The sequence below is a fragment of the Myxine glutinosa genome, chromosome 1, assembly GCF_964187855.1.
Source record: "Myxine glutinosa chromosome 1, kmMyxGlut1.1, whole genome shotgun sequence".
NCBI classification, from domain to species: domain Eukaryota; kingdom Metazoa; phylum Chordata; class Myxini; order Myxiniformes; family Myxinidae; genus Myxine; species Myxine glutinosa.
Genome location: NC_136261.1, coordinates 314,610,550 through 314,630,783, shown reverse-complemented (window position 1 = coordinate 314,630,783; position 20,234 = coordinate 314,610,550). Strand labels below are relative to the sequence as shown.

Genomic DNA, 20,234 nt, shown 5'->3' with positions numbered 1-20,234 from the left:
ACATTTAACAAAATCTAGAATAATTTCAACATAATTCCAATGAACTTTTTGGTTCTAAGTCATCTTGAAAAGTAAGTTCACCCCCACAAAAAAATATTCCATATTAAATGCCAAGTCTGTGTATATATATACAGGGGGCTGCAAAAGTAGGTATACAGTAAGGATTATACCAGTATTACCAGTATTATAATAGTGGTGCTAGGATTCATTTAATACTAGAATTCATTTAATTCATTAAAATCATTATTACCATTTTTAATATTTTTATTTTCGTAATTTTATGTTTATTTATTATGCGGGGCGACACCGCACTTCGCACTCACTGTGCATGCGCTACTTGACAAAGAATTTCCCAACAGGTGGATTGGACGTCGGGGAGCCGTTGACTGGCCATCACGTTCGCCGGATCTCACCCCTACGGACTTCTTTTTCTGGGGATGTGTAAAAGACAGGGTTTTCGCACGCAAGTCACGTTCTGTTGATGCCATGATTCACTTCATACGGGAGGCTTGCCAGGAAATTGATGCTGATAAAGATCTTTGTGCCAGAGTGTGCATGGGTGTCCACACTCGACTAGTGGAGTGTGTGAATGCCGGGGGCAAACTGTTTGAACATTTGAGGGATTAATATGTTTATTATTGATATGTTTATTATTGATATGTTATTAATGATACACAACAACATGCATTTTAAAGGCCATTTTCCCTGCTAGAGCGGGGGTTAGCCTTGCGGTCCCCATGACAATCTTCTCCATTTTGCCCTATTTTCTGCATCTCTCCTTGTTAACCCCCTTGCCCGCATTTCTTCTTCCACCATCTTTAGCCAAGTCTTTCTCGGTCTTCCCCGTCTTCTACTTCCTTCTACATTCATTTCCATCACTCTTCTCAACCAGTCACTTTCATCCTTCCTCAACACATGACCAAACCATCTCAACCTGTTCCTCTTCACAGCATCAATCACAGGCTCTATTCCCATCATCTTTCGCAATTCATCATTTGTCTTCCTCTCTCTCAACGATACTCCGCACATCCGTCGAACCATTTGCATTTCCACCCTTTCCAACCTTCGTTGCTGCTCTACGTTCATTACCCATGTCTCGCTCCCATAAATAATAACACTTCTCACACATGCAGCATACACCTTTCCCTTCAGCTTCAACGACACTCCCCTCAATTCCCGAAACTTCTTCCATGCACATCTCACTCGAGCAACCGTTTCCGAGTCTGATCCACCTTCTCCATTCAGCATGTCTCCAAGGTAGCAAAATGTTTTCACACCTTCCAGCTTCACGCCGTCTCCAAGATCCAACTCAACATTTCCTCCATCTGCAGCTCCCTCTGTGCACACCTTACATTTGAATGTAGCTGCCACACTGGTTAATGACCCTCTCAGACCACTACATTTTTGATGAACCCACTCAGCGCACATTGTACATTGAATGGAGTTCAATCCGACACCCTTCCTACACTCAGCACAGGGCCACATCCCAATTCTTTCCACCTCCCCACATGCTTTACCACTTGCCATCACCTTCGTCTTTCCGATATTCACCTTCAGACCTTTTGTCTCCATACATTCCTTCCACGTGTTCATCTTTTCCTTCAGTCCATCCATACTTTCCACAATCAACACCAGATCATCTGCATACAACAACTCCCACGGTAAACCCTCCTTTACGTTCTGAGCCAGCACCTCCATCACAGCTACAAATAGTAGTGGACTTAGTACCGACCCCTGATACACTCCCACCTTCACCTCAAACTCACCACTGTTCCCGTCCTTCGTCCTTACAGCTGTGCGCGCTCTTTTGTACATTGCCATCACTACTCTGATCAACCATTCCTCCACTCCTAACTTCCTCAATACCCATGTCAATACTTTGTGTGGAACCCGATCGAATGCTTTCTCCAGATCAACAAATCCAAGAAACAACTTCTTCCTCTTCTCCATGTACTTCTCCTGCAACTGCCTCACAATGAAAAGCGCATCTGTCGTTCCTCTTCCTGGCATGAATCCAAACTGCATTTCGTCGATCTTCACTTTCTTCCTTATCCTCCTCTCCAACATCCTTTCCAATACCTTCATTGCATGCTCCAATAACTTTATCGCTCGGTACGAGCCACACTCCAGAGGGTCACCTTTCCCCTTGTATAGAGGGACGAGGGTACTCAGTTCCCAATCCACTGGAATGAGGCCTTCTTTCACCACCAGATTACAGATCTCTGTCATTCTCTTCACACCCCAACTTCCTGCTGCCTTCAACATATCTCCCACAACTCCCGTCGGCCCTCCCGCTTTTCTACCCTTCATTGCTTTTATCGCTTCCTCAACGTCCTTCTCAGTTATCTTCTCTGCCGGTCCTAAAACTGGGTTACTCTCTATGTTGCCATCCCATTCATTCTCTGTATTCAACAGCATTTCCATATATCTTTTCCATCTTCCTTTAATTCCATCTGGGTCGACAACGATTTGTCCCACTTCATCCTTCAAGCAACTCACCCCCATCACATCACACCTCTCTTTCGCTCTCTGCTTTGCAATCCTGAATACTGCTTTCTGACCCTCTTCCGAATCCAAGCGTTCTCCGAACATTTTCCTACATGCCTCCTGCGCCTGTGCCTCTTTCTTTGCAGCCTTCCTGGCTGCCTTATAACTTTCATGCTCTGCTGTTTCTGCTCCCGTACCCTTCGCCTTCTGCCACTCCTTGAACTTCTTCCTCTTCTCGTCAATCCTCTTTCCAACTTCATCATCCCACCACCATGTTTCCGAGTGCCTCGGTAGTCCTTTTGTCCATCCACATACCTCACCAACGGCTCCCAACAGACTAGCTTTCATTGACATCCAACCACTTTCAAGCTCAACCACATCATCCTTGACCCTACTCAGCCTCTCTTTTAATGCCTCCCTTACTGTCACCTCTTTCAACCTCCACACCTTCATTCTCGGTTGGTACTTCACCCGCCGAGCTCTCCTCGCACCTTTCACCCTTACGTCGCAGACAACCAAGTGGTGCTGTGAAACAGCCTCCTCCCCCGGGATATGTTATTACACCCCTCATATGTTATTATTGATATGCTTGTATAATCAATAAAATACGTTTTGTGCGCACGTTTTGTTTTTCATTACTGTATAGCTACTTTTGCAGCCCCCTGTATATGTATGTGTATATATATATATATATATACACATATATACACACACACACACACACACACACACACACACACACACACACACACACACACACACACACACACACACACACACACACACACACACACACACACACACACACACACACACACACACATAGTTATGGTTTCGCGCGACCCCCGTTCCCTTACCAAGGGGAGATTAAGCCCCTTGTTCTTTTTGGGTCATCGCAACCGCAAGACTTGAGTCGCCACTTTTGGTCGGACGCAGGACAGGGTTTCAGGACAATTCTCGCACGTACCTAAGTACCGACGCCGCCGCGGAAGCGGGGATCAAGTCTGGCACGAACCACGTGTAATTTGAGTACGTCCGAGCAGATGGCGTACCACGTGGTCCGTGCAGTTACCTTATTATTGGAACCCGATTAGAGCGATATAATTCGTACCACGCTTCGTCAATAGATGGAAATGACGGGAACGATCAAATAGAAGGAAGAACACAGGTTTATTTACAGCTATACAAGTGGAAGAGACACAGAGCAGGCACTTAAGCAGTCTTAGCTTATTCCCCAGACACGGGCCCGTTCACACTCACAGGGGGAATGAACGAAGGAAGGTTCATGCGCTGAACGCGCCGGCCTGGTCGTTCAGGAACAGCTCGCCCAGCGTGGCCCTCTGCCGGTCACAGCACGTCCCTCGACCAAGGCAGGCAGGTAGGCGGGAGGGATCCTTGCAGCACGTATCTCAAACAAAGGCAGGCAGGCGAATATGCGCGTCTCTCGCCCGGCTCGGCGGTTCCTCCCAGCGCGATTAATCAACGGTGCGCTTTCACCCTCGTAACTCAATCGAGGATCTGCCTCAAGCTCAACCGAGCGTTTAACTTGTAACTCAATTCAACACCGAGCACTCTCAGAACTGTTCAACACAGGACCCCAGCTCATAACTTGTTCAAGCACCTCTCCCCTCAAAACTGAGGTGGGGGCTTTGCGCAAAAGGGTTATATTGCCACGCCCTTAGCCCGCTTCGAATGTTCCAAACTACGCCTTTTGACGCAGTGCTAAGCCACTCCCCTAGAGCCCTGATTGGCGGCTCGTGCTTACGGGTCACTCCCACTTTTCCTGTTCCGCCTTCCTTCGGCTTGCCTCGACTTGTCAGGCCGGCCTCGTGGTGATTTGTGCCAAAACTCAAAGCATCGAGGCGACATAAAGCATTGGAAGGAAACCTAACTCTCATTAGGCCGAGAAAAATATATTTCCGGGTTCTGGTCAGCGCGCGCATCGATTTTGACCCTGCGCGTCAACAATTCCTTTTTTCAAATTTGGTATCGACGTTCGCGCACGGTTCCCTCCTACAAAACTGCGTTTAGTTTGTCCAAATCCAACCAGCCGTTCCAAAGATATGAGTAGTTTTGTGTGCCGTGACGTCATGAATCCAATAGGGAAGTTGCATGTGACGTCATCGTCTTAGTCACGTGACCGCTTGGGTGGCAAAACATTGCTTCTGCCAACATACGCAATGGCTGCAATTTGAAACTCGTCTCACATATAAATTGCCCCCTACACGATGGTAAAGAGTTGTTGTGCTGTCGATGTACAGCCCGATTTCATAAGGGATCGGGCTTGTCATTCTACCGTTTTCCGGACGACACAACGCTAAATCCCATCGAGATGTTGTGGGGGGATTTGAAACGAGCTGTGCATGCAAGAAACCCCTCAAACATCGCACAGCTGAAAGAATTCTGCATGGAGGAGTGGGCAAAAATTTCTCCCATTCGATGTCAGAGACTGGTAGACAGTTAAAAGAAACGCCTACTTGAGGTTGTTTCTGCCAAAGGGGGCAATACCACATATTAGAGCCAAGGGTGTACTAACTTTTTCCACATGCGAAATTTGCATTTATGTATATTTAAATTATACAATGGACTACAAAATGTAAATGTTTCATGATATTTGTTATACTAGGGCGTGCCCGTACGTGGGTGCAAAAAAACATGCGTGCAAACAACAACAACAAAAAAAAACTTTGAAACCACGTGGCAGTAACGACCACAGAACCCCCCCCCTCTATTTACATGAAATGGTTTGGTCCATTCGCAAAGCCAAAGCGAACGGCTTGCGAGTACGGTAGAACCCCCCCCTCTATTTACATGAAATGGTTTGGTCCATTCGCAAAGCCAAAGCGAACGGCTTGCGAGTACGGTGACCATACCTTGGGAACCACTTGTCCGATTAATTTCAAACCTTGAAAAGGCACATCCTCGGGTCCCCAGCAATATACCTGGCAAGTTTCAAGTATATCGGACCCGTGGTTGTCGAGAAACAGCGGTCACAGACAAACACACATACACACAGAGATTACTGGAATTATAGATAGACTAGGGCGTGCCCGTACGTGCGTGCCTGTGCGTGCCCGTTAACATCCAGAGAGGCTGTGTATAGGCCAATCCCCCCCCTCTATTTACATGAAATGGTTTGGTCCATTCGCAAAGCCAAAGCGAACGGCTTGCGAGTACGGTGACAATTCACCCCCCCCCCCCTCTATTTACATGAAATGGTTTGGTCCATTCGCAAAGCCAAAGCGAACGGCTTGCGAGTACGGTGACAATCCCCCCCCTCTATTTACATGAAATGGTTTGGTCCATTCGCAAAGTCAAAGCGAACGGCTTGCGAGTACGGTGACAATCCCCCCCCCCCCCTCTATTTACATGAAATGGTTTGGTCCATGAAATGGTTTGGTCCATTCGCAAAGCCAAAGCGAACGGCTTGCGAGTACGGTGACAATCCCCCCCCCTCTATTTACATGAAATGGTTTGGTCCAATTCGCAAAGCCAAAGCGAACGGCTTGCGGAGTTTGGTAAATAAATCGCCATAGCTCGGTAACTACTTCTCCGATTAATATGAAACCTTGAAAAGGCACATCCTCAGGTCCCCAGCAATATACCTGGCAAGTTTCAAGTATATCGGACCGGTAGTTGTCGAGAAACAGCGGTCACAGACAAACACACAAACACACACACAGACACACAGAGATTACTGGAATTATAGATAGACTAGGGCATGCCCGTACGTGGGTGCCCGTTCCTTGCCAAAAAAAAAAAAAAACGCTACCCGTACGCTCTACCCCGCCCGTACGCCCGTAAACAAAAAAAAACAACGCTCTTCGCTTCCGCCCTTCGCTCTGACTGAATTGGGAGAAATAATGCGCATAAGAAATCGAGAAATTATTATTTTCTCCGGAAGAAATCGAATTACGAACCGTAATGGCGCACGCGCTCGGCTCGGCTCGCTCTCAGTCTCACATCGGCCACGCCCACGCCTACGCAACAACGCGTTCTGTGATTGGCTCCCGGAAGTGCAGTCTTCACTGTCCGGAAGGTCGCAAATCGCAGTTACGATGAATCGCAAATTAGTTTTAATTAGTTTTAAAACATAGTTTAACGGCAACATAGTTTTCCAACGTGAAATAAATGAATACGCTCTCAAATGTGCCGTCCGAGGCAGAGTCTGTTCGCCACGTTCGGCACACGTGATAGCTCGCTGCTCTCTGATTGGTTGAATCGTTTTTTGGACATAGCTCGGTAACTACTTCTCCGATTAATATGAAACCTTGAAAAGGCACATCCTCGGGTCCCCAGCAATATACCTGGCAAGTTTCAAGTATATCGGACCCGTGGTTGTCGAGAAACAGCGGTCACAGACAAACAAACAAACACACACACAGACACACAGACACACAGACACACAGACACACAGACACACAGACACACACACACACACAGAGATTACTGGAATTATAGATAGATTATATCACCTTTATCTTTCAATATTGGTGAAATGAAAATCAAATCGCTGTATGTTGAAAAAGTCAAAACTTTACATGGGGTGTACTTACTTTTTCACATGACTGTATATGTGTGTGTGTATGTATGTATGTATGTATGTATGTATGTATATATATATATATATATATGTATATATATATATATATATATATATATATATATATATATATATATATATATATATATATAGTTGCGGTTTTGAGAACCCCTAACTTGTAAATAATAATTCTTGTAAATGATTCCCTGTAAATATCCCCATCTCCCAAAGGTCAAACCCTAGTTAGGCCATATTGCAACACGTAGGACACCATAGGAACCTTCTTCAGTTATTTCATTAGTATGTGTTTCAGGTAAGGCTCTGTTTCCAATAGTTTGACTCTGCGTTGCATTAATCAAATAAGAATCAGAACTCTGATTCTGCAACTGGACCAGATGGCATCAGCCCTCGGGTCCTAAAATCCTGCTCTGCCGCTCAATCTCACCCTCTCTCTGTTCTTTTCACCCTCTCTTTTGCTCAAGGTCATCTGCCAGCATCTTGGAAATCAGCAAACATTACCGCTTTACAAAAAAAAGGTGCAAAAACAGATCCTTGCAACTACAGACCAATCAGCCTGCTCCCAATTATCAGCAAAGTCATGGAATCCATCATTGCTTCAGATATCAAATCCTTCCTCTTCTCCAATGGCTTGATCTCTGATCATCAATTTGGATTCAGACCAGGTCATTCTACTCTGGACATGTTGCTTCTGCTGTCTCAACAATGGATGGAGGTCATCAATGCCAAACAGGAAATCAGAGCTGTCTCACTTGACATATCACGTGCCTTCGATACCGTCTGGCACCCAGCTCTGCTCACCAAACTCACCTCCTATGGTATTCAGGGAAATCTCCACTCATGGCTTGCAGATTTCCTCTCTGGTCGTAGGCAACGTGTGGCCCTGAATGGATTTCTCTCATCTTCCCTTCCTGTTCTGGCTGGAGTTCCCCAAGGTAGTGTTCTGGGCCCTGTGCTATTTCTGGTCTTCATCAATGACCTCTCCGACTCTCTGGAAAATCCTCTCTATCTCTTTGCTGATGACTCCACTATCTGCCGCTCCATTCCTCATCCCTCAGATCGGCAGTCTGCAGCCTCCTCACTCTCTGCAGACCTGGACAAAATCACAGACTGGTCAAACAAGTGGAACATGTCTTTCAATCCTGACAAATCTCACACTCTTACAATGTCTCTCCGAAAGGACCGACTGGACAACCCTCCCATCTACTTTCTCAACAATCCTCTCCAAGAAGTTCTGTCGCTCAAGCTTTTGGGTCTCACTATCTGCCATGATCTTTCTTGGGAAAACCACATTTCCAAGCTGGCCTCCAAAGCCAGTCGCCGACTGGGCATCCTCCGTCGTGCGAAGTCCTTCCTTGGCACACCTGAGCTCCTCACCACATACAAGGCTTTCATCCGCAGCTCAATGGAATACTGTTCCCCCCTCTGGGCTGGTGCTCCTGCCTCACACCTTGCTCGGCTTCACGCTGTTGAGGCCAAAGCTTTCAGAATCATTGGAATCTCCTGCGATGTAGTCAACTCCGAGGTCTTCTGTCTTCTACCGACTCCTCTCCGGCCTTGCTCCCCCAGCTCTCTCTGTGCTCTGTCCCCCCAATATTCCTTCAGGTCGCACAAGATCTGCCTGCAACCCTCTTATGGTTAAACTGCCAAAGTCTAGGCTCTCTGCTCACCTTCACTCTTTCATTCCCCTTTTCTCCCGCCTCTGGAACAAACTCCCCCACTCCCTTCAATCCCACTCCTCCCCTCCAGGTCTTTAAAACAGCTGTTCACCACCATCTCTTATCTTCCCCCATCGAAAACCTTGATCTTTTCTACCCCCGGTAATTCACCCCAGAGTCCTTGCAGTGTTCATATGTTTTATTCCTCTCCCACCTCCCCCCAAGTCCTCCCGATGTCCCTGCTCTCAAATGTTGTGTTTGTGTCCTTCCCCCTCTCTCCCCATCTAGTCTGCCGCTCCCCTTGTTTTTTGTGTTTTGTGTGTCGGTTTGTCTTTTTGTGTGATTAATGTTAGCTCTTTCACGAGCCTCGATCTTGTATACAAACAAAACAAAACAAAAAACCTAGGCCCCTTTTCAAATCCCCTTCCTTTTGTGGCTTTAGCCTCCCTCCAAATTGTATTGCGCGTCTCTGCCAGCCGCAGCGCTGGCTCCAAACGCCATTAACCACGCGGTCAAGCTGGAGAAAAAGGGGGAGGAGTTGTCGGAGCGAGGCGTGGCCCCATCAACGTGTCACGAAGGGAGGAGCCGGTGAACCCTCGCGACCAATCAGGGCCGAGGCGTGTTCACCAGCAGGCGGACCTAAAAAGCATGCGGCTTGATACACGAGCGCGTGATAAAAGCGCTGGCATGGGACTACTTCGAGAGAGAGGGAGAGACGGTGAGAGAGTCGAGTTGAGAGAGTTGAGAGTTGGGTCAAGAACGAGACCAGACACGAAGTTGAGTGAGAGAGTCGGTCCGCTGCCGCGACAATACCAACCGTGCTGCCTGCCGGGTTTCGCCACGAACTGAAGCCTGGACCGAACTGAAGCGTGGGCCGGAGTGGAGCGTGAACCTGGAGCCGGACCTCAATGCCTGAACCATCTGCCCGGACCTTCCTCCCCTGCCATCTGCCTGGACCTTCTCCTCCTTCCTGCTATTCCCCTTTCGTGTAAGTCTGTCTGTATTGTCCTGGGCGTGTTAATTAAGACTGTGTAAGCTTGCCCTGTGTCCTTTTGCTCTTCTTCTTGTATATGCCCTTCTTTCATTTCCTCTTTTAGTAGTATAGTAATAAACCATATTTGTTCTTTCCTTACCTTTTGGTTTCCTCTCTTCCGATTGTCTTTGTCTTTTCCCCATTGAGTACCTGTAGCACGATTAGAATTGCTCAGAATCGGGTTAGTCTTATTGCTAACGGCTCGAATAGCGGATTGCTAAACCGCTCGGCAATTTCCATCTGTCCGTGGTTTGAGCGGAAATTATCTCCCTGCTTTGTGGAGAGATTGGTAAGCAGGTATTTGGGAGTCCATCTTGACTAATCACCCTGGCCAATCTCAACCCCGCAAAGGAGCGTTTTAATTTCCAGAGCTGGGGGATCGGCCAGTTTAGAAGACAAGGGGATTAACCCCCCCTTGGTAAGGGGAGCGCCGACCGCCGGATCCGCAACAATATATATAAATAAATATATATATATGAGTATGTATATATATATATATATATATATCTACACACACACACACACACACACACACACACACACACACACACACACACACACACACACACACACACAATATATATAAATATAATTATTTACATATATATATATATATATATATATATATATACTGAAACGCAAAAGAAACTTACCACCTTTGAAACCTTTAAATATCAACAATAACACTGCGTGTAGTAAATGTGTGAACTTATTTGTGGACAATAGTGTCCTCACTGTCAGACAAAACGGTCACGGATGGTAACTTGAACCTTCAATGGTCACTTCATAGCACAGCTGTTGAACAGCCGTTTTGACTGTCAGTGATTAGCCAAGGGGTACGGGATGATTTTAATGAGCTGCACGTGATGTCTTGATATTGGCTTTAAAAAGGCCAGTGAAAAATGGGCATTTCAATCAACATGCCACGATTGTCAAGGGATCAACGGCAGCGTGCCCTGGGCATGCTGCAAGGCGGACTGAGCTACCGTGAGGTGGCACGTCGCCTTGGCTGTTCACACCAGACGATATCGGCCCTGGTGGACAGAGACACCCTCCACAACTCTGCAGATGACAGACCTCGATCAGGGAGGCCAAGAGTCACCACTGCAAGGCAGGACAGGAAGATGGTCCGAAGTCACCTGCGGGATTGATTCCGTCCAGCATCCCGCACTGCGGCAGAAACTCCGGGGCGTGCAAACCCACGGATCTGCAATGATACTGCATGAAGACAACGGCATGACTATGGTCTGACTGCCAGAAGACCATACAGAGGCCCCGTGATGACGGCTGCCCATCGCCGCAACCGACAGAGATGGTGCCAGCAGCATCAGCGGTGGACCTTGGCGCAGTGGAACGAGGTCGCTTTCAGCGATGAGTCAAGGTTCTGTGTGGACAGTCCTGATGGGCGTGAGCGTGTTTGGAGAAGAACTGGCGAGCGATATGCCGATTGTTGAGTGCATCAAGCCAACAGGTGGGGTGGCCCAAGTGTGATGGTGTGGGCCGCCATATCAGGCCGGTACAGGACGTCACTGGTGGTTGTGGATGGGAATCTTAACGCCCAGCGGTATGTGGATAACATCCTGCGACCTCATCTGCTGCCATTCCTGCTAGACCACCCAGAACTGAGAACCTTTCAGCATGACAATGCTCGTCCCCATGCTGCTCGCTTTACCACTGCATTTCTCCAAGGCGAGAACATCAACACCATGCAGTGGCCTGCGCTCTCCCCTGACCTGAATCCCATAGAGCACCTGTGGGATGAGCTTGGGAGACGCGTAGTTGGCAGGGCCAGGACACGGGCAGAGCTGCTTCAGACATTGAGGACTGAGTGGGACAGAATCCAGCAGCAATCCATCCAAAGACTGGTAGGCAGTATATGCCGACGATGCACTGCCTGTATCCAAAACAATGGTGGCCACACACGCTATTGAAAGGGGACTGACATTGCACCCTGTGCTGTTCTGTACTGTAGAACAAACTGATGAGATGGTGTATCTTGGTCAAAAACTTGACATGTCATCAATAAAATGCCAATGTTTCAATTAGCAATTGTTGGTTTGTTTTATTTTGAACTGTTACAATTTTATTACATTTCAAACAAGTGGTAAGTTTCTTTTGCGTTTCCATATATATATATATATATATATATATATATATATATATATATATATATATATATATATACACATGTATTGTTGCGGAACCCAACGTCGGCCTCTGTTCCCCTTATCGAGGGGGGATTAGTCCCCTCGTTTATGACTGACCGACGTGGTCCCTGACGCTGTACAGCGACCTCCGGAAAGGCCGGTGGCACAGCCCCGTTCGTACCGCGGACAGATGTTAATTGCCGAGCGGTTTTAAGCAACCGCGGCACGAACTATTAACAATGACTAGACCCGATCCTGAAACGTTGGCCAAATCGTGCCACAGGTATTCAATTTGGAAAAGACAAAGACGAAGGATGTAAGGGAAAGAAAGGCAAGGTAGGAAGAACAAATCTAATTTATTATTATTATTTACAAATCATCAAAATAACCAAGGAGAAGGAAGGATAAGAAAATAACGACAGAAAGAATGGAAGGAGACACAGTGCAAATATGAACTTATCTATAAACAGTCTTACTTAACCCAGGACAAGACACACAGAACAAACTCACGTACACAGTAGGATGGAATGGCAGGAACGAATGCTGGAGGGAGAGGAAGGGTCAGGTCCGTGCAAACGGCAGGGCTGGAGGTGACAGCTCCGGCTCCTCGCACTCTGGTTCACAGAATGGGCGACAGGGAGATCCGAGGACCGCAGGACGTCGAGGTTCACGTGCCCGCACTTGCTGTTCCTTCGAGTGCTGGTTGGTACCGCGAGCAGGGCATGCCGATTCTCATTCGCCTTGTGCTCCTTGGCTATGCTCTTTCCTTTCCAGAACTCCCTCTCTCCTCCTCTGAACTGAACTCCGGTGGACTGCTCTTGTCACGCATCTGCCACATCCGCCGCCTCTCTCTCTCTCAATCTTCTGCTTTTTTTTTGATCGTCGCGCGTATCTCTCTTTTAATCTCCAGCGCGGGGTTGACACGCCCTCATCAGTTTCGGTACCGCCCTCCTCCGTGCTCTGTTTCGTGCCCTTATAAGGCAATGGCATGGTCTTGCTACCTTATTTGGGCAGAGAGTCGAATGGCGCGCCCCTTGTGGCGAGCCACGGGCTTGTGTCCTTACTTGGGCATGGGGCTGAACACCCCGCCCCTCGTGGCACGCCTCTTCCCGGCGGCCCCGCCCTTCCTGTTCAAACAGAGCACGGAGCACATCTTCATCATAGCGGCGAACGCCGCTTCCCAAGCCAGGCCAGTTGAGGAGCCGCACACCCCACGCTTGTTAAGCTTCGTTACCCAGAGAGGGAGAGTTCGGCCGGAAAATGTCATTGAAGGGGAGCTATCCTTACTTGATTCGGTGCAATGGAGTATTAACTAATGGGAACAGAGCCTTGAACTACATAGAATAAGGAGCTAACTATTTAGAAGGATATATGATTGGCTACGTGATTGTTTATGGAATAACTACGGGCACGACCTTTGACCTTTATACAACAAATAGAGGAAGGAGGGTGATATCTTGCAACAATATAAAAAACACAATTCTCATATCCATAACACTGCACCCTCCTCCTCTTAGGCACGTCCCGGGCCTATTACTTTTACCTTTAGTGTGGCACGTAGGTGTAGTTCCCTCTACATTTAACCTGACCCTGAGTGTGACAGTTTTTAAAACACAAATAAATATGTCCCGCTGCTCCATTGCACCCTGCCTAACAGACTCACGCCCACAGCTAACCGAATTGCGGAATTGTCTTCAAACTACAACATGAACGATGGGGGAGCATTATTTACAGTTACTCTACTTGTATTTACAAAACGCAACCCAGGACCTGTGATTGTTCTTTTTGGGGGGGGGGAGACAGCCTGTGCTGCATCGACGCACCATGAAGCACCAAAAACGCACCAAAACACCATCAAGCACCAATCGGTGCACAGTCACCACAGTTCATTAATAAAAAGAACCCAACAAACCCCTGGTGCTGGTCTTCCTCTTCGGCTCCCTCTGCTGGCCATGGTTCTTCCAGATGTTGTCTTTCTTCTTTGCTGGCGGCCTATTTGCAATAATAAAATGACATGCACAAAACGTGTCCATTGTTTATTTATGGCCCACAGGGCCGACTAGGGGTGGTTCACCTGTGTGGCATAGGTGCCCTGTGACCAAGGTCCGCCAGCAAGATCTCGGGCCATCAGGGCCGGTTCCAGCAGAGGGGCCATGCCCCACCCCATGGGGTCCATGAGTGGTGCTCAGCCACAGACATGTGGTCCATAAGGTGGTGCATCGATGCAGACAGCTGGTTGCGGGAGTTTCGGGCACACAATGGTGGACTCCCGCACGCTCCCCTCGGCGCCCAGTGGCACACAGTCCTCGGGTGGGAGACAAGGGGGGGGGGGGGGAAAGACAGGTGAGCGAGGGGTAAGGTCACAAGGGTACACATCAACAAGGCAATGCAAGACGAGGTGCGTACGGAGAGCGAAGTGAGAAAGCTCGTCCCTAACGTACGTCACCCCCCCGTTACCTACTCTACCCTTGCCCTTACCCAATATGTACACAAAAATCTACACATTTACAAATTCGTCACAACTGCCTCGTCTCCCCTATATCTCCCTTATACCAAATTCGTCTTCACTCCCGCTAATCCAAAATTTGCCATCACCAATTCATCATCAATCCTCATAAGGAGGGAGAGATGGAACATCAAAGCACAATATCACACCCACGTCATGATGCGTCTCACATTTCAAACATTTGCACAATAAAAATAATCAAACATGGCATGGTGTGGAGTAGCGTCACCTCAGGTGAGTGGATGTAGATGGTGCAAGGAGATTTCAAATCTAACTACTTCCTAAATGACATTACCACACTTTACACTACCCGGGGTCTTTTCCTGCCAAACCATTGGCCATCTTACTCTCTATGCGGTTTTAAGAACCAAATTCCCATTGACCAAACTGTGGTGCTTATCAATTTGGGGTCTCACTCCCCAGATTCAACTCCCTGTGCCCTTGCACAATTTCAGGACTGGGTCGTGTGGCTCTCCCAGCAGGTCTACCCACCTGCACACCTCCACCACTGAAGTTGCCTCCGAGCTTACCTGCTCGTTACCCTAACCTATCTACCTGGGGAAGGCCCCCTGGCGCTCTCCCCACTCGGTGCCCTCTGGCACTGGGCTACCCGGGTCCGTCCTCTGGATCTTCGGGCCCCATCCACAACTCTAACAGCTCCCAGAGCTCACCTGCGGCCTCACCTGGCCGACATCCTCACAGTGGTGGAGTGCTCAACCAACTACACACACTAACAGGCCACACGCCCAGCCATTTCCACAACACTAATGCACCCATCCAAATACCATTCTTCCACATGCACCACAGATGCCAATATACAACCACAATTTACCTGTACCCTCTACCTAACACTTACACTACCCTCCCCGGGTATTTGTGATGGGGTCCATCCTCCTTTCCCCCATCCACACCTTCGCACCATCCACTCCACTCCACAGTTTCCACCATACTCACTCCACGACCATCCATCCCATACTCCATATATTCCATACTCCATACACCTGTTGTTGCACACATGTGCAATCACCCCTGGTGCTTCCTGCACCCTCCTACCTCCCAGGACCATTCGGTCAACCCAACACACATCACCATCGCTCACTCATACACTGCTCCATACACCTGTTCAGTTGCACACCTGTGCAATCTCACCTGGTGCCACCTGCACCCTCCTTCCTCCAAAGCTCTTTCAATCAGTCAATACAATGCACAACCACAATCGTTCCTCATGCACTGCTCCATACACTTCCACGCTCAAAACCATTGCCTCAGGCACCCAGATTTTCCCACGCTCACACACACATCTCTCCCGAGCATTGCCCCGCAATTCCTCATTTCACCGATATCAATACTCACTCACACGGCATCATCTAATCTACCTGGTGCCCTGCTAAAACTCGCGCTTCCCCGTCGCCCCTTACATTATTGCGCTCCCTCGTCATTATTATCCAACTACCCTCTCTATGTCCCCACTACCTGTTCAAAGTCGCTACCTAACTTTACCGTTACCTATGGTCATCTTCTCTAGATCCCTATCATTATCCTAACCCTCCCGGGCTAGTTTTTACTGCCAAACCCCACAACCTATTGCTCTTTTGCCCCCTCTGTGAGAGATGACAGAGTTGCCATCCCACCACATCGGGCATCTCTCACTACCACCCCCCCCCCCCCAGTCCTCTGACGCTACGAGCCCCCATCGCAAGAGGTACTGGGTCCTGCTTCGGCACCGAGGGCCGAGGCGATCTACGAGGGCGCCTGCTCGCCGGCATAAGGTCTTATCCGGTCGGCATGGACGATCCGAGGGAGGGCCCGTGGCCCCATTTTGATCTTAACGACCACGTCACAGACGTGCGACAGGACGACTCCCGGGCCTTGCCAGGGTGAGGTGAGTTTTGGGCACCTGCCCTTCCGCCTCCGGGGATTAAAGAACCAAATCTTCATCCCCGGAGCGTATTGACTCCCCTGGCTCCGGTCGTCGTACCTGCGCTTCATCTTGGCCCCCGTCAGATGGAGCTGGCGGCGGGCGAAGGCATGGACCCGCTCCATGCCTTCCTCCAAGTGACGTGCGTAACCCTCCCTCGGCGGTGTATCCGTGGTGTCTGGCACGGGACCGCATAGCAAGTCAGCGGGAGCCCGTAACTCCCGCCCATACATAAGCAACGCTGGACTGCATGCGGTGGCTCCGTGCTGGCTGGTTCGGTAGGCCATTAACAAGTACGGGAGATGTTCGTCCCAGTCATCCTGACGGGTGGTGGTGAACAATGCCAGTTGTTGTATCAATGTTCGATTGAATCTTTCCACCATCCCGTCAGATTGTGGCCGCAAGGGCGTGGTCCTGGTTTTCCGAATTGACAGGAGTCTGCACACATCTTTTAATAATTGGCTTTCAAAATTTCGACCCTGGTCGGTGTGCAGCTCCTGTGGAATCCCGTGCCGACATACAAATCCTTCCACGAAGGCCTGCGCTACAACCCCGGCTTCTTGGTTGGGGAGGGCGTAGGCCTCCGGCCACTTGGTAAAATAGTCCATTACAACGAGGATGTACTTATTACCTTGGCGGGTGCGGCGCAGCGGTCCTATAATATCCATAGCCACCCGCTAAAGGGGGCCCCCCACCTGGTTTAATTGAAGGGGGGCCCTCATCCTCCGTGCTGGTCCCTTTTTGGCAGAACAGGCGTCGCATCTCCGACACCAGTCCTGTATGTCGCGCCCCATATTCACCCAATAGAACCTCCGGCGGACCCGAGATGTTGTCTTTGTCCTGCCCAAATGGCCGCCGGAGCGGGTACCATGCACCTGTTGTAATATGACGTTCTTAAATTTGTCAGGGACTATCACCAGCCAGGAAGTTCTATCAGAGGGAACCTCCACCCACTTGCGATACAAGATGTTGCCTTTCAACTCCAGGGTCTGCCACTGAGCCCAATATGCCTTTGTTTGCGCCCCGAGGGGGGTGACCTCTTCCCCCTTTGGTCTTTGCCCCAATTTGACCCATTTGAACACCGGCCCCAGAACAGGATCCTCCTGCTGGGCCGTGCTCCATGCAAATTTCCGAATTCCTCGTCCGCGATTCGTGGCAAAATTGGCCCTCTCACCCGGGTTGCCCGGACGACGAGAATCGGGGCAGAATCGCCCAATTGCTCCCTCTCCTCGTGTCTCGCACAAAATTTGCAGTTTTCCCCCAGACAAGGACGCCGAGAGAGTGCGTCTGCATTACCATGGGCCTTCCCGGCCCTATGGGTCACATCAAAATCGTACTGCTGCAACTTTTCCAACCATCTTGCAATTTGGCCCGCCGGTTCCTTGAACCGAAGGAGCCATTGCAAGGAGGAATGGTCAGTTTGAACCGAAAATTTCTGCCCGTACAGGTACGGGTGGAAATGGTTCATGGCAGCCAGCATAGCCAATAACGCTTTGCGGGTGACACAATAATTTCATTCGGGCCTACTTAAGGTCCGACTATAATAACCAATCACTCTCTCCACGCCCTCCTGTGTCTGAGACAAAACTGCGCCCAATCCTTCCTGGCTCGCATCCGTGTCCAGGGTAAATGTCCCGTCGCTAGTGGGGTAAGCTAGAAGGGGTGCGGATGTCAAACACCCCTTCAATTTTAGAAAGGCCTCTTGGCACTCCCTTGTCCAATTAAATCGCGTCCCCTTCTCCGTAAGCCGGTGGAGGGGACGGGCCAACTCCGCAAATTTTGCCACAAAGCGCCGGTAGTAGGAGCAGAGTCCCAAGAATCCCCGCACCTCATTGATGGTACGTGGTGCGGGCCACTCCTCTACCGCTGTAATTTTGCCTGGGTTCGTTTTTACCCTCTCGCGACCGATAACGTGACCTAGATAGGCCACCTCTCTTGCAAACAAAGTGCACTTACTCGGGTTCAGTTTCAACCCTGCCTGTCTGAGGCACCCGAACACCTGGTCCAAATTAGCTAACGCCTGGGGGAAAGTCTTGGCATGTACTAGGACGTCATCCAGGTATACCAGGCATGATTGCCATGGCATGCCACCCAGTACATGTTCCATCAATCTCTCAAAGGTGGCCGGGGCGTTACACAAACCAAACGGCATCACAGTGAACTGATACAGCCCCTTACCTGTGGAAAATGCCGTTTTCTCCTTCCCTGTCCGATCCATCTCCACCTGCCAATACCCACTCTTGAGGTCCAGAGTTGTGAACCAATTTGAGCCCGCAACGGCATCGAGGGTGTCATCAATTCTTGGCAGGGGATATGAGTCCTTGAGTGTCACGTTGTTTAGCTGGCGATAGTCCACGCAGAACCGCGTGGTCCCATCTTTCTTTTTGACCAGCACAACAGGTGACATCCAGGGACTTCCCGAGGGCTCGATCACGCCTGCGTCGAGCATTTTTTCAACCTGCTCGTCAGCTTCCGCCCTCTTGCCCCAAGGGAGCCGTCGGGCGGCCTGACGAATAGGCCGGGCCTCACCGGTGTGGATCTGATGTTTCACCAGGCCCGTACATCCAATATCCTCGGTGGACAAGGAGAGGAGGTCCAAATGCGACCCAACCAGTTTGTGTAAGGCCTCCCTCTGGGTACCTCCCAACTCTACGCTACAATGATTTACCATCTCGCAAATGGGATCGGGCCAATTCCTAGTACTTATTGAAGGCTCCCCCTGGGGCCGGCTCGGCTGGACGTTCTCGCCCCTCACTGACGCGACTTCTCTAACTGGGGTGCAGCCAGCTATCTCCGTGCCCCTCACTATAGTGCGTGGTTCTGTACTAATATTAATTACTTGGACGGCCACCACCGGCCAGTCCGTTTTTACAAGGCTGCGGCCCACGATTAAACCAGGTATGGATCGCGCTGCCACCGGTTCGACCAGGCCGCAGGACTCCTGCCATGTCAGGCGAGCTGACCATCGGGCCGGCACTATGGCCTCGGCCCCTGGAGGGATGGTCACGACCTCAGGAGCCTCTAGCTCCACCCTCTCGGCCGTGCTCACCTCCTCCAATGGTAGCTCTTCCACTCCCCATTGCAGGATCCCCCGGCTCAAGTCGATTTTACAACTGCTGGCAGTCAACAAATCCAACCCTATTAAGCATGGGTCGCACACCTCCGCCACCCAAACCTCTATCTCCTTCTTTACCGATCCCAACTTGAGGGTTACAAAACCACGCCCTATGATCGGAGCCGTTGCCCCGGTAGCCAACTGCAAACTATGATTTTCCAGACCCTGGATTTTACCCCAGCCGTCTGCACTCAAATTAAGGATCACGGGGCTGATGATCGTGGCGCTGGCTCCCGTGTCCACAACGGCGTCTACCCCCACGCCGGCAATTTTGCATCGAATTGTCAAACTACCGGTTCCAATTTGGCCACAATGAATGACCTGTCGCATCAATGAGGGCTCCTCTCCATCCCCTACTGCCGAACACCACCCTGCATGCCCGGCACATTCTAGTTTCCCGGGCCCTGGGGGGGGGGGGGGGGGGGGTGTCTGAGGTCGGCTAGGCCGATCTATACTCGGCGGAGTTGAGGGCATCGGCTGGCGGGGAATGTCCCGGCGCGGAGCTCTGCACTCCCACGCACGGTGACCCAGCCGAGCACAGTTATAACACCTCACCTGGTAAGGTGCTTGCCTCCGGTGTTCCAAATTTCCCCCCCTGTATGTCCGAATTGGGGTACTCTGTCGTGGACTACCGGGTTCCACCGCTGGAGCCGCCTGCCATGGTCCAGGTCCCGCTAGGCGCCGATCCACCAGTCTCCGAACCATGCTCTCCAGGTCAGGGCCCCCGTCGGGGGCGGGCCCCCTAGGGAGGCCACCCCCCATCACGGGCCATACCTGACACACCGCCACTGCGTGGCGCTCGCCTCCCC

At 50.0% G+C, this 20,234-nt stretch overlaps 1 protein-coding gene across 49 annotated transcripts in view; it reads right to left on the bottom strand.

Moving 5' to 3' along the window:
• LOC137440177 (mesoderm induction early response protein 1) overlaps nt 1–20,234 on the bottom strand; it is a 120,307-nt gene that overhangs the window by 36,684 nt on the left and 63,389 nt on the right. For 27 of the 49 annotated variants that reach the window (XM_078768825.1, XM_078768854.1, XM_078768903.1 and 24 more), the window contains one exon: nt 324–431. The exons of 21 other annotated variants lie outside the window; for them this stretch is intronic. In XM_078768825.1, coding sequence (XP_078624951.1) covers nt 324–431 — 108 coding nt within the window. Of the gene's footprint in view, nt 1–323; nt 432–3,747; nt 3,898–20,234 lie in introns of those variants that run through there. One more of the 49 variants, XM_068136561.2, reaches the window with a different exon arrangement.